Source organism: Mustelus asterias, chromosome 16 (genome assembly GCF_964213995.1).
Source record: "Mustelus asterias chromosome 16, sMusAst1.hap1.1, whole genome shotgun sequence".
Classification (NCBI taxonomy): Eukaryota; Metazoa; Chordata; class Chondrichthyes; order Carcharhiniformes; family Triakidae; genus Mustelus; species Mustelus asterias.
In genome coordinates, this window is record NC_135816.1 from 15,873,233 (window position 1) to 15,887,027 (window position 13,795).

At 41.7% G+C, this 13,795-nt stretch overlaps 1 protein-coding gene across 11 annotated transcripts in view; it reads left to right on the plus strand.

The window, feature by feature from the left end:
* Positions 1 to 13,795, plus strand: part of p4ha2 (procollagen-proline, 2-oxoglutarate 4-dioxygenase (proline 4-hydroxylase), alpha polypeptide 2) — a 99,949-nt gene that overhangs the window by 25,362 nt on the left and 60,792 nt on the right. For 10 of the 11 annotated variants that reach the window (XM_078230680.1, XM_078230685.1, XM_078230684.1 and 7 more), the window contains exons 2-4: positions 3,250 to 3,353; positions 11,031 to 11,127; positions 11,665 to 11,816. In XM_078230680.1, coding sequence (XP_078086806.1) covers positions 3,272 to 3,353; positions 11,031 to 11,127; positions 11,665 to 11,816 — 331 coding nt within the window. In that variant the 5' untranslated portion in view covers positions 3,250 to 3,271. The remainder of the gene's footprint in view (positions 1 to 3,249; positions 3,354 to 11,030; positions 11,128 to 11,664; positions 11,817 to 13,795) is intronic. The other variant, XM_078230688.1, reaches the window with a different exon arrangement.

Sequence of the window (13,795 nt, forward strand, 5' to 3'; positions counted from 1 at the left end):
TGTAAGCTTGTCAGTGCTGTTAGCAAGGATGCAGGAGGATGAATAAAAGGGGAAAAGCAAATTACTATGGATGCTGGAATTTTAAACCAAAAGAGAAAATGCTGGAAAATCTCAGCAGGTTTGGCAGCATCTGTAAGGAGAGAAAAGAGCTGACATTTTGAGCCCAGATGACGCTTTGTCAAAGCGGGCACCTAGACTCGAAATGTCAGCTCTTTTCTCTCCTTACAGATGCTCCCGGACCTGCTGAGATTTTCCCGCATTTTCTCTTTTGGGATGAATAAAAGGGCTAAGCTTGTATCATGAAAGTATGAGTATTCAAACAAAATCCAGTGTGCACAATATCAATTCTGACCAGGAATCTGAGGAAGAAACTATAAAGTGACACAGCTGAAGTACAGTTGCCTGTTTTCTGTACATATACCAACAGCACAAAAGGGAATAGTGCAAAATTGGAGACCACACTGGATGGATGGTATAATGTTTGATTTTGATTTGGGCACTGGGGCCTTATGCCATCAAAAGTATTTGTGAAGAAATTTGGGAAACCTGCCTGTAAAAAATAAATAACCAACATTTTTTTCTGAAAATTTACTCTGGACACCCATTGTTAGTAATAAACTTCTAAGTTAGGTATGAAAATCAGATAAAATCAGATAATAATGAAGGTAAAGGTGCATCACTGCAGGGCTGAGATTTGTTTTGTACCCTGTTGTTAAAATGGGCCAATACTAAGATGTTCACCAGTCAAGGACCTATGGAAATATTGGTCCCTACTCAGCCTGACAGGTTTAACAAGGGGTATACCTTTGATGTGAAGGAGGCTGAAGCCTTTTTTTTAAGATCAGTTATAAAAAATAGAGGGTATCACTCACAACGGGGCAAGGTTGACTGTCCCTGCATCAAAACTTGATGGTGATTTAAGGGTTTGTGGCACCGATTGAATAGTTTGACTGTTCATGGATTTCCTCTGCCCAGGGCTAAGGAATTACTTGCGAGTCTTATTGGAGGCCAACAACTTTCGAAATTAAAGATTGGCTAGGCTGACTAGCAGTTGGAGATTACGTCTCCACTTGGACACTTGCAATCAAATAAGAGACTTGAAAGAATTGTACCTACATTAAAAAAATTCTCTAAAGATGGCACAAGATCCTGGTATCATGCATTGTGGAATTAATTATATTTCTTTTGCGCTACCATGCAAACTTCACACCATTGTTGGTGTGCTAACTGCTGAGCTATTCACTAGAATAAGTAATGTAACTGTTTGGCATTTTAAACTTGACTTGGAAACAACAATATAAAGAAGAAAATGCTGGATCACCGATTTTGAAGCAATATCATGTGGGAGTTATGGCTTCATTTTATTGGGAACGTGAGAAAATTGAGTGCTGATAATGATCAGAAGATTGGAGATAATATATTTTGGTGGATAGTTTGTTGTGGGGGCACCATGAGGACCAATTACCAGATCTGCAAAAATCTACAACTTCAATGTACCAAATTATGCTGTTCCAAGTGACCTTTTGCCAGTGCCTATTCTACCTCGGGAAGTAGCTGTTTCCACTTCTATGTAATACACTATGTCCCAGAACACTCTTTGTAATCTTCTTATTGGTTTCAACTCTTCAGGGCTGAATGGGTTGAAACTTTGACATTTTTTAGAATGTTTTCCAATTTATTTGACTGATTTTGATTATTCCCTTTGGTAAATGACTCAATTTTGCTTCATAAAAGACTTAACCAATTAAGGCAAAAAGCAGGACTCTTTAGTGGTGAATTTCAAGAGGTTCCTTGAAAGAGAAAAGAATACTTATCAACTTGAGGCAAACTTTTACAGCTTCTTGCAGGTGATCAGTCTGTGGTAGCATAAACCATCAAACTCCTTCTCTGACAGTTGTTCCTCAGGAATGTTGCCTCGAAAGTCTTCAACTCCATCTATGACAACTCCTCACTAGGAGCTCTGCTTTAGGTGATCTTCAATACATGCTAGCAAGGGAGACCTTCAGAACATCTACTTTTATCCTCAAAATGACTTTTACTTTACACCAAAGTTGGGTTTGTTGCTACATGACACTTGGTCGATTTCTTATTAGAATAATTTAATTGGATTCCAATTACATAAGGCAGCTTTCTTAATTATTTTAAGCAGGAATGCCATAGAACTGTTTCATACTATCCCTTTGTACAATCTGCTATTCTTACAGGATCAAATTATTTCGGTTCTTCATAGGTTTTAAGGTTTTTAAGGCTAATCAGAGCTTGAAGACCTCTCTTGCTGACATATTGCACATTCTTCATACAGCAAAAAAGGTTTCACGTTTTTAAAATAAAACTCAGTCTTTCTGATATAACTAGTGATCCATTTTTCATTTGTTAATTGTGACTCAATTAAGGTTCATTACTTATTCAATCATTAGTTGCCAACTGGTAGCTAATTAATATCTAATCCCTAATTAATACAGTTGGTTAATACCAGACAATAGCTTTCTTATTCACTAAGCTTGATTGAATTAAACAATAAGCCTTATTATTAAGCTAGGTTTTGGCAGAATTAAATGTTCTGTGACTTATTCATATTGGCAGGGAAACAATTGTGCCTGCTCTGAAGTTCCTCGAAGCAGTGGCTTTAACAAGCATGCATCTAACTGGGAAATAAATATTCAGGGATATGTGACTATCCATATAAAAGTACTTATTTCTGTTCTGCCTGCTGTTATGCTCAGGCATTTAGAGGAGGACACTATAATGATTTGAACTCTGACCAAGAGTCACCCAGACTCGAAACATTAGCCCTGTTCTCTCTCCCCAAATTGGTTTGGTTTGACCTAAAAAGAGGTCTCTCCCCAAATGCTGTGAGACCTGCTGAAATTTTCCAGCATTTTCTGTTGTTGTTTCAGATTCCAGAAAAGCAGTAATTTGCTTCTATCTTAGTAATTCGATAATGGTGAGATGATCTGTTGTATTGATGTTGGTTGAGGGATAATTATTGGCCAGGCCACTGTTTGCTTACTGGAATAGCCTAATATTCCTTGAAGGAAAGACTTGACCACTTCAGGACCATATGCTATGACTATTAGGTATGGATCTGGAACATATGTCCTTCCACTTGGAAGTATTTTCATGGCTAAACTATCAGGTTTGCCTCATAATTCAATCTGAAAAGATGTTACTGTAATATACATGGGGGTATCTTGGTATTTACTGAATTGAATGGTGATTCCTTAGTGACGTGATATTTTAAATCTTCAGATTTCTGCCACGCTTTTTGAAGATGAAGCATTGGGCTCTTTTTCTTCTGTTGGCAATCGGGTGCAATGTCTGGCAAATAGAGGCTGAATTCTTCACATCTATAGGTAAGACTTATTGAAATGTTCTTCTTTTTGGTGCACTGTTAAGGTTGTAGGACACTTCTGCAGTCTACTTTGTTTTTGACTCAAATCAGAGATGGTGATGATGATGTTGCACCTCAACATTAAGATAACCATATGTTAGAAACCCGAGCAGTCTTCATTAAAATTCACTCTTTTAAGTTGATCTTTTCCCTTCCCATCCATTGATTTGAAGGGAAGTGTTTGGGTTTTTGGAATTCATGTCTGTTGTAGTTGAGAAGATACCTTAAAATTGGACAATAAATTTGGCACAATAGTGCTCAGAGGTTGGACTCAGAGTGAGATCAGTTGGGCCATACATTTGCAGTGGCCCTTATCTAGATCTTGGGAAGACAAGTGGGGCTGTGTGGAATGGGAAATAAGTCTTTTTTGTTAGGGCCCACAGTATTGCTGCAGGGTCAGACCAAGCTCTCCTGCACTTCCTGACTCCATGTTCAGTTAAGTGACGAAGTGGACTTGCCTTGTCTTCAGCCTCTAGTAGTAGAAAGGTTGTCAAGGCCACTCTAAAGCTGGAAAAACTAGTTGCAGCTTGCACAGCACGAACTCTCCCTTTGTTTTTAGCCAATTTCAAAATGGGGGCCTTAAACAGCCGGTAACCTATCATTAGAATATTCAGGGAGCCTACTGCCTATTTTTAGTGGCTGCAGAGGACATCTGAATATCATCTGAATTAATATCGCACCAAGTGTTTATAAGGCACCCTTGTTATATGGGATATATTCCTATGAAATCAGGTATTATTGCCTCGTTTTATGCCCTAAAAGCAGTCGTATCCACATCCAATTGTTCTCTTTCCCTCTGCCTCTGTCTTTTACTGTGTTTTGCTGGTAACACGAGGTTCTGTAGAGTAATGCACCATGAGTAATGTGATATTGATGTGATAGTTTTCTGACTGTGCCACAATAGGATTATGGACCTCGCACAGATGTGTCGACCTTGCTCAAGTTGCCATTTGCCCCTTTGGTTTAGGGAAAGCAGAGACTGATTCCTTATCTTCTCTCCACCCCTGCGCCACCATCAAACCACATCCTCAATTATTGTTCATACAGCCTTTCTCAACTGAATACCAGAATCTCTTCTGGGAGCTTCTTGCCGAGAAAGTCTGTGCCAAAAAAGAATGTAAAGATTATGCCAAGAAAGAGTGCCTCACAGTGCCAGGGACCCGGATTCAATTCCAGCCTCGGGTCACTATCCGTGTGGAGTTTGCAAATTCTCCTCGTGTCTGCGTGTGTTTTCTCCGGGTGTTCCAGTTTCCTCTCACAATCCAAAGATGTGCGGGTTAGGTTGATTGGCCATGCTAAATTGACCCTAGTGTCGGGGGATTAGCAGGGTAAATATGTGAGGTTATGGGAATTGGGCCTGGGTAGGATTGTGGTCTGTGCAGACTGAATGGGCTGAATGGCCACCTTCTGCACTGCAGGGATTCTATGGTATTTATGGTTCCATGATAAAATGTGAAGCTAGGGTTTTTATTTTAATTGCCTTCAGAGTCTGGACTTTGAGGAATAATCCTTTTGAAGACATTTTGTTTTGTTCACTATGTTGTTGCTGTCTAGAATTTTTATTGTTCGGGCAGTTGTTGTGTTTTTTCCCCCCAGATCTCCTTCAGAAAAGAAACCCGACAGGAAGTGAATGAAATTTGTCTCATTTTGAATGGTTTTATTTTACAATCTATAAAATTAGTGAGCTGCTGCCAACTCCGGCAGTGGTATAGAACAAATTAATGAACATCTGGGCCTTATAAAAATCGAAAATCTAAAGGTAATGAAAGAACAGATGAAAGTTTCGGTGATGAGAGGAGATAAAATATGTGTTGAGCTGAGCAATGTTGCAGAGGTGGAAGTTTAGAGATTTCAACAAGGATATGGAGGTTGACATTCATGGAACAGGAATTCTGTAGAATGAACAGCATGGAAACAGGCTGTTTATTCCCAATTGCTCTATACTGGTGCTTATGCTCCATACAAGCCGCCTCTTCGTCCAACTCTCACAGCATGCTTCTTTCTCCCTCCTGAGCTTATTCAGCTTCCTGTTAAATGCATCTATACTATTCACCTCAACCTTTCCTTAAGGGAATGGATTCCAAGGCATTGAGGTTGTGTGCCACTTTGTGCAACCAACATAGAGGAGGGAGATGAAGTTGTGGGCAAGTTTGCCTGTCTGATTTTAATTAGGGCACAAGATCCAATGTTGGGTGGGCTTTGGGCCTACACAATCAGCACAGAGACCTTTTCCTGGCCTGACCATCTTAAAGGCACCAAGAGCTGAAAGCAACAACCCCACTAGCATTGAGAAAAATCTGCTCAATGCAATGATATTCTGCTGGATTTGATTTGATTGATCACATATCCCAAAGTCACACTTTTTGAAAAGATCCCTTGGGACCTTTACATCCGTTCAGATTCATGACTGGGTCACTTTATAAAAATGTCTTTATGTGACAGACCTCCCTCAGCAAGATATAGAAGATATCCCTTCGTTCCAGGGTTGGAAGTTTTTAAAATGCTCGGTCCGGATTCTTCGACCTCACCTGCAGCTGGGATTTTCCGGTCCCGCTGGAGTGAATGGAGATTTGGCTGAGTGCCAAATTCTCCATGCTCGCTGGCAGCGGTGGCAGGATGTGAACGGCTGGAGAATTCTGGCCCCAGTGTGACCATTGGTTGCCATGGAAACAGTGGCCCATTGCATTGTATCGTACATCTAAAAACATCTGAAGGGAACCAGAAGAACATTTATATTTTCCTCTATTTTGTAGAGGAAGTTAATATCTTTTCATATTGTGAAATGTTAGGGACACGCATCAATTTCCACAAGGCTCCTCTGTCAAATTTTGTCCTCTCAAATAAATGAATAAAAATCCAAAGTTAGCCTCTCCTTCTGACTTTAATATTCAAGGTAAATCCCACCCTCAGTTTATTCCAGATTTATTTCAGTGAGGCACCAGCAAATGCAGATTAACAGGAGATGCCGCTCAGCTGCAGACCTGTTTCAGTCTCCTGTTTTTTATTGATGTGGTTTGAAAGCTCAGCACTGTGTAGAATAATACAGGTCGGTCCCTCAGAAGCATGTTTGAAAATATAGAGCTTGGAACTTGTCTGGCTGGCAAGCTTTCAGTATTCTAAACAGTGAAATTTAAAAAAACTCATTTGTTTTACTTTTAAAAGCTGTCTGGATCCTGGTTCTTTCCACCAGTTTGGTGAAACAAGTGCTTTGCATTGAAACATATGATAAACATGGAACTGGCTGCATTCGGTAAGAATGTCTTGTACAATGATCGAGGATATCCCCTCAGCAAAGCTGCCTAGGGATAGAATCATGGAGGTTTACAGCATGGAAACAGGCCCTTCGGCCCAACTTGTCCATGCTGCCCTTTTTTAAAAAAAAACCCTAAACTAATCCCAATTGCCTGCATTTGGCCCATATCCCTCTATACCCATCGTGCCCATGTAACTATCTAAATGCTTTTTAAAAGATAAAATTGTACCCGCCTCTACTACTATCTCTGGCAGCTTGTTCCAGACACTCACCACCCTTTGTGTGAAAAAATTGCCCCTCTGGACACTTTTGTATCTCTCCCCTCTCACCTTAAACCTATGCCCTCTAGTTTTAGACTCCTCTACCTTTGGGAAAAGATATTGACGATCTACCTTGTTGATGCCCCTCATTATTTTATAGACCTCTATAAGGTCACCCCTCAGCCTCCTACGCTCCAGAGAAAAAAGTCCCAGTCTATTCAGCCTCTCCTTATAACTCAATCCATCAAATCCCGGTAGCCTCCTAGTAAATCTTTTCTGCACTCTTTCTCATTTAATAATATCCTTTCTATAATAGGGTGACCAGAATTGCACACAGTATTCCAAGTGTGGCCTTACCAATGTCTTGTACAACTTCAACAAGACGCCCCAACTCCTGTATTCAATGTACTGACCGATAAAACCAAGCATATCCCCTTCACCACTCTGTCCACCTGTGACTCCACTTTCAAGGAGCTATGAACATGTACCCCTAGATCTCTTTGTTCTGTAACTCTCCCCAATGCCCTACCATTAACTGAGTAAGTCCTGCCCTGGTTCAATCGACCAAAATGCATTACCTCGCAGTTGTCTGAATTCAACTCCATCTGCCATTCGTCAGTCCACTGGCCCAATTGATCAAGATCCCGCTGCAATTGGAGATAACTTTCTTCACTGTCCACCATACCACCAATCTTGGTGTCATCTGTAAACTTACTAACCATGCCCCCTATATTCTCATCCAAATCATTAATATAAATGACAAATAACAGTGGACCCAGAATTGATCCCTGAGGCACATCACTGGTCACAGGCCTCCAATTTGAAAAACAACTCTCTACAACCTGAACAGGTTATTTGTGATAGCTCCTAAAATAGGTGTAACCCTTGCAAAATATTATTGTAATTTAAGCTCAAATTAACTTCAATGCTCCTTTCCGTGATCATTTGTGCTAGTTTTTAAAAAAACTCTCCAGAATCAGACCCTGTCCACGGATCTGACCATGTTCCCAGGACAAATTAATTGCATTTGGGAGTTTTCATGAATTGCAATGTTTGCCGTCCTTTTGATCTTTTGAGTCCAAGAATATTGATAGAGACACTTTCAAATCTTTGGAAGAATGTTTTTCAAAAGAAAAAATGACACCAACATGACTAGCAAATGGGAAAAGGTTGAGTATCAACCTGCAAAATCCTTCCAACGGTGTGCCTCAGGGATCAGTGCTGGGTCCACTGTTATTTGTCATTTATATTAATGATTTGAATAAGAATATAGGAGGCATGATTAGTAAGTTTGCAGATGACACCAAGATTGGTGGCTTAGTGGACAGTGAAGAAAGTTATCTCCAATTGCAACGGGATCTTGGTCAATTGGGCCAGTGGGCTGATGAATGGCAGATGGAGTTTAATTCAGACAACTGCGAGGTGATGCATTTTGGTAGATTGAACCAGGGCAGGACTTACTCAGTTAATGGTAGGGCATTGGGGAGAGATACAGAACAAAGAGATCTAGGGCTTCATGTTCATAGCTCCTTGAAAGTGGAGTCACAGGTGGACAGAGTGGTGAAGAAGGCATTCGGCATTCTTGGTTTCATTGGTCAGAACATTGAATACAGGAGTTGGGACGTCTTGTTGAAGTTGTACAAGACATTGGCAAGACCACACTTGGAATATGGTGTGCAGTTCTGGTCACCCTATTATAGAAAGGATATTATTAAACGAGAAAGAGTGCAGAAAAGATTTACTAGGATGCTACCGGGACTTGATGGTTTGAGTTATAAGGTGAGGCTGGATAGACTGGGACTTTTTTCTCTGGAGCGTAGGAGGCTGAGGGGTAACCTTATAGAGGTCTATAAAATAATGAGGGGCATAGATCAGCTAGAAAGTCAATATCTTTTCCCAAAGGTAGGGGGTCTAAAACTAGAGGGCATAGGTTTAAGGTGAGAGGGGAGAGATACAAAAGTGTCCAGAGGGGCATTTTTTCACACAGAGGGCAGTGAGTGTCTGGAACAAGCTGCCAGAGGTAGTAGTAGAGGTGGGTACAATTTTATCTTTTAAAAAGCATTTAGATAGTTACATGGATAAGATGGGTATAGAGGGATATGGGCCAAATGCGGGCAATTGAGATTAGCTTAGGGGTTTAAAAAAAAGGGCAGCATGGATAAGTTGGGCCGAAGGGCCTGTTTCCATCCTGTAAACCTCTATGACTCTATAACTCTAACACACACCAATGCCAGGTGGTAAGAGTGGGAGAGACTCCTGATCAACCATGTTTGATGTGGAGTGGCACCCCTCAAGCTATAAGCCTCTGGTGTCATGCTAGTGACCTGTCCCAGGAAAAGCCATGGAATCTGATTAAAGTCTCCCATGTGCACCATTAGGCTCTGAAAGAGAAACAAGAACTATAGCTTCCTTGCTTTTGTGCTCTCTATCTCTGTTTATGAAACTCAGAATCTTCTAGGCCAGGATTCTCCCAAAGCAAAACTAAGTGCCTAACAGGTAGTAAAACTGGAGAATTTCCAGCCCATTTTTTGGGTGTACTTACCAGAATGAATGTCCAACACTTTGAGCAATACAGAGTACCTCAGCCTGATTTATTCTGAAAAGCAGTGGGCAGGGCCTATTCCTACCCAGGAGGCCAGTAGCATAGTGCTGAGTGAGCCACTGCACATGTGTCGATCTATCAGTGCGGAAATCGGCGCATGCACATTGGCCCCCCCATCACCGGCCTCCGGATCGCTGGCCTTCCCTGCAACCTCCTGAGCGCTGGCCTACCGGATCACGCCCCCCCCCCCCCGGCCCCCCCAACCCCCATCCTCGATTGCCAGCTCGAATACCCACTCCCACCCAATGGCCAGCCCTGATCGCTGTCATCCCTCCCCCCCCCTTCCCCACTAATCCCACTTGCAGAGTATTAGAGGGTCCCCCCTACTGATCAGCACCCTGCCCCCTCTGACACTGCCCGGTAGGGAGGAGCAGTTGGAACCCCACTGGTGGGAAGCCCTCCCATTGGAGGCCACTAGCGGGCCCAGAGAATATCGACCCGGGCCAGCTAATCATATGGAAATGTCAATTTCAATGACATTTCCACATGATCATCATCTCTGTGCCGATTTCCGGCAGGGAGCTGATTGCGTTAAAATCAAGCGCTTGGGAGACTCACGACCGATGAACCTACTCGAGCAGTGCAGTGGGCTGGGAAAATCCTGGCCAATGTCTTTTTAACCACCTTCTAACCTCCCCTGCCACCTTCAGTGATTTGTGCACAGATACATCCAGGTCTCTCTGATCCTGCACCTCCTTTAGAATTGTACCATTTAATTTCTGTTGCATGTCCTCCCTTCTTGTAATACTTTGCACTTCCCTCCATTGAATTTCAACTAAGTACATACACTGTTCCACAGGAACATATATCCCACTAACCTCAATCTAAAAGGTTTGGATGCAGATTGGCAGTGCCAAGGCTTAAGCTCCTAAGTGTGTGAGTTTAATCACCTTAAACCAGATCTTTGCCAATCTAGTTTGTTCCGCTAGGATTTCTCGAATCTGGGGGATTGGCTTTCAGGATTGCCTGAGGCTGAGTGGGAAGAACCCAGCTCCTAGTGTTCAGACCCTCTAGGTTTCTAGCTGGCTCATCAATCATTAGCAGTGATCTGTGGAGTATTCCAGCACTGTCTGTTTTAGTTATTGAGTTATACTGCGTTCACCTCTTGGTTTGAATCAGTGCTGAAATCCCATTGTTATCTTGGAGCAACCTGATTGCCAAAGACCTTAAGGCAAGTAAATTCTTAAGGGGCTGTCGCAGCATTGAATGTTGACCATGTGGTGGTCATGTACGGTAAAGACTTTTAATGATCTTTTGCATAGTAAAGACTATTAATGATCTTGTGCATGACCCTGGCTATTCTTCTTCAGACAATTTTGTATGCTTCAAGTTTGGTTCATAATCTTGACAGCAAATAAAAAGCATCAAAAATGATCTGAGTTTGGTTGATTTATATTGCAGAAGCAGGGAAATCTTGGCTTCCACTAATTAATATTATTTCATTACACACATCCAAGAGCTTAAATATTAGAGCTTTGGCATTCTTCAATTAACTGTCTTTGAAATATTTCCTCTTTCTTTCAGGTCAGATGACAGACTTAATTTATGTGGAAAAAGATCTGGTGAAATCTCTGAAAGAATATATAAAAGCAGAAGAGAGTAAATTAACAGAAATTAAAAGGTAGTTATTGGCAATATTTTGCAATCAAAGTTTAGTAACATGATGATTATGTAGCTGCTTACTTCTTGAAAGCTGTGGAAGATCTCCCTAATTTATACTTAGTGTTATAAAGATTGATCGTGTGTCTCCAGTTGACGTTAGGACCCATGGTCATCATTCCCTGTTAGCACAAGGTGCCTAAAATTAAAAGCTTATGTTGTTCAGCGCTGGTTTCCATCACACTGCTGAATACACACAGGTTTATGACAGAAGTGAAATCATCATTTCATGCAAATGGGTCCACTGTTTCATAACTGTATCACTATCCAAGACCTTTTATTCAGTCAGTGCTACAGTGCAATTTATAGGGAGGCATTGACTAGCCATTCACCTTTTCAAAGTTGCAATGAGAGATGGCTACTCCAGCACCACGGAGAAATAAGGAGTCCAGTCCTTACACGGATTTAGCAAAAAGAAAGTCGTCTTTTGCGGGATAAAATCTTTGGTGGAATTACAATTTTCAACCCCAAATAATTATACCTTATGTTGTATTCATAGCTGGGCTGAAAAGATGGATCAGCTGACACACACATCAACCTCTGACCCGGAAGGATATCTGGGTCATCCAGTGAATGCATACAAACTGATGAAGCGATTGAACACGGATTGGCTAAAACTGGAGAGTTTGGTTCTGCAGCAGACTTCTGATGGTAAGTGATGGAAGTATTTTCCACTGGGATCTCCATCTGTTTGAAGGAAAGCAATTGGGGTATTATTTCTGATGCATTCTTATTCTGAGGCATTCTTAATTATGTGGAGAGTGATAGCAATAATTTCTATGTGGAATATCGTGTTGGGGATTACTTTAATGGAATGGTTTATCACAGGGATCTGTCCTGAAAAGTTGGCCAGTACATTAGAGTAATTAGAGAAAGTGCTCGCATGCATTCAAACTGTGCTGGGAAACCCTGCTGTCTTCTCCTTAGGCAGTCTGAGGGTCGAGAAGTAAAGTACTCTAATGCATCTCAGCACTTGCTGGTAAATGTACTAGCCAACTTTTCAGGATAGATCCTGATAAACCTTTCCATTAAAGGCACATCTGTCGTGTAAGACAGCACTTAATAAAGACATTAGAAATTAAGACCTTTTCAAACTTGCCTGCCAAAAGGTTCCCCATTCCACATCAGTTCTCCCCTAGGGGAGAGATAGATAGGTTCTTGATTGATAAGGGGATCAGGGGTTATGGGGAAAAGGCGGGAGAATGGGGATGAGAAAAAAATCAGCCATGATTGAATGGCGGAGCAGACTCGATGGGCTGAGTGGCATAATTCTGCTCCTATGTCTTATGGTTTTATGGTCCCCTAAGATTCACAAGGTTACTTTTCCAGTGGAATCCTCACAGGCTTCCAAATTCCTCCCATCACAACCAAAATATCATCAGGCAGGGATGAGGGGTGGGAATGAAATTCGAATTTCTCCTAGGCCTTCACAGTGGCGACCTTGACATCATAGGGCATGTGTGCAGATTCCGCCCCACCACATTTCCCATCAAGGAGAATATGGGGTGGGTTGCGGATGAGTTTTAAATTGCAGACACACGGGCCTCATGTTACAAACTCCTGACTAATTTCTGGCAGTTGTGCAAAAGGTAAATCAGGTCTTTGAGACTGCTGGCGGGTGCTATTCAGTCTTTCATGCCCATGCTGGCTCTTTTAAAAGAACTGTCCAATTTAGTTTCACACCCCAACCTGTTCCTCATCGCATTGCAAATCATTTTTGTCAAGCATGTGGTTAATTGCCTTTTGAAAGTTCTAATGGAATCCGATTCCACAACTCTCACTACAGCACCATAGAATCCCTACAGTGCAGAGGGGGACCATTCAGCCCATCAAGTCTGTACCGATCCTCCGAAAGAGCATCTTACCCAGGCCCACCACACCCCCTGCCCTATCCCCATAACCCTGCACTTTTACCATAGCTAATCCACCTAACCTGCACAACTTTGGACTCTGGGAGGAAACCGAAGCATCTGGAGGAAACCCATGCAGACACAGGGAGCACGTGCAAACTCCACACAGACAGTCAAGGCCGGAATCAAACCCGGGTCCCTGGTGCTGTGAGGCAGCAGTGCTAACCACTGTGCCACCTATTTAGATATTAACCAAGTGTGGGAGGGTAAAATACTATTGATCGTCTGTTTTCCTGTTTGGTTTTGTTTCCTATTGTTTTTCTTTTCCTCACTATTTTATGTACACAGACTCTTGCTGATGTCACATTGTGCCCATTCCACTCAGCTGACCCATTTTAGTCAGCTTGTGCCAGTATTAAAAGTTGTGACTGAAACAAGCTTTTGTGACATTAAGGAATTCCAGGCTGCCAAAATCAGCTGATCTCACCCAGTATTGATTTATACCTTTTTTGTTGGTGAGAAGCAGGAAGCTTGGTTGAATTTTGCTTGCTTTCTTCTATTTTCTGATCCAGGGAAACTTGGAATAATAGTATTAAAGCTACTCCCGCTGTAGCTCATAAATATTAAAGCTACTCCCACTGTAGTTCATAAGTTCATGAATTGTTAGTCAATTTAACATAGACTGTGATGAATCTTGGGCACCTAGGTATAATTTCACTATTCATCAAGCTTTTCTATGTTAGTGTTGGACAGCTCTGCTTTCCTTTTTCTGGTTTTGCA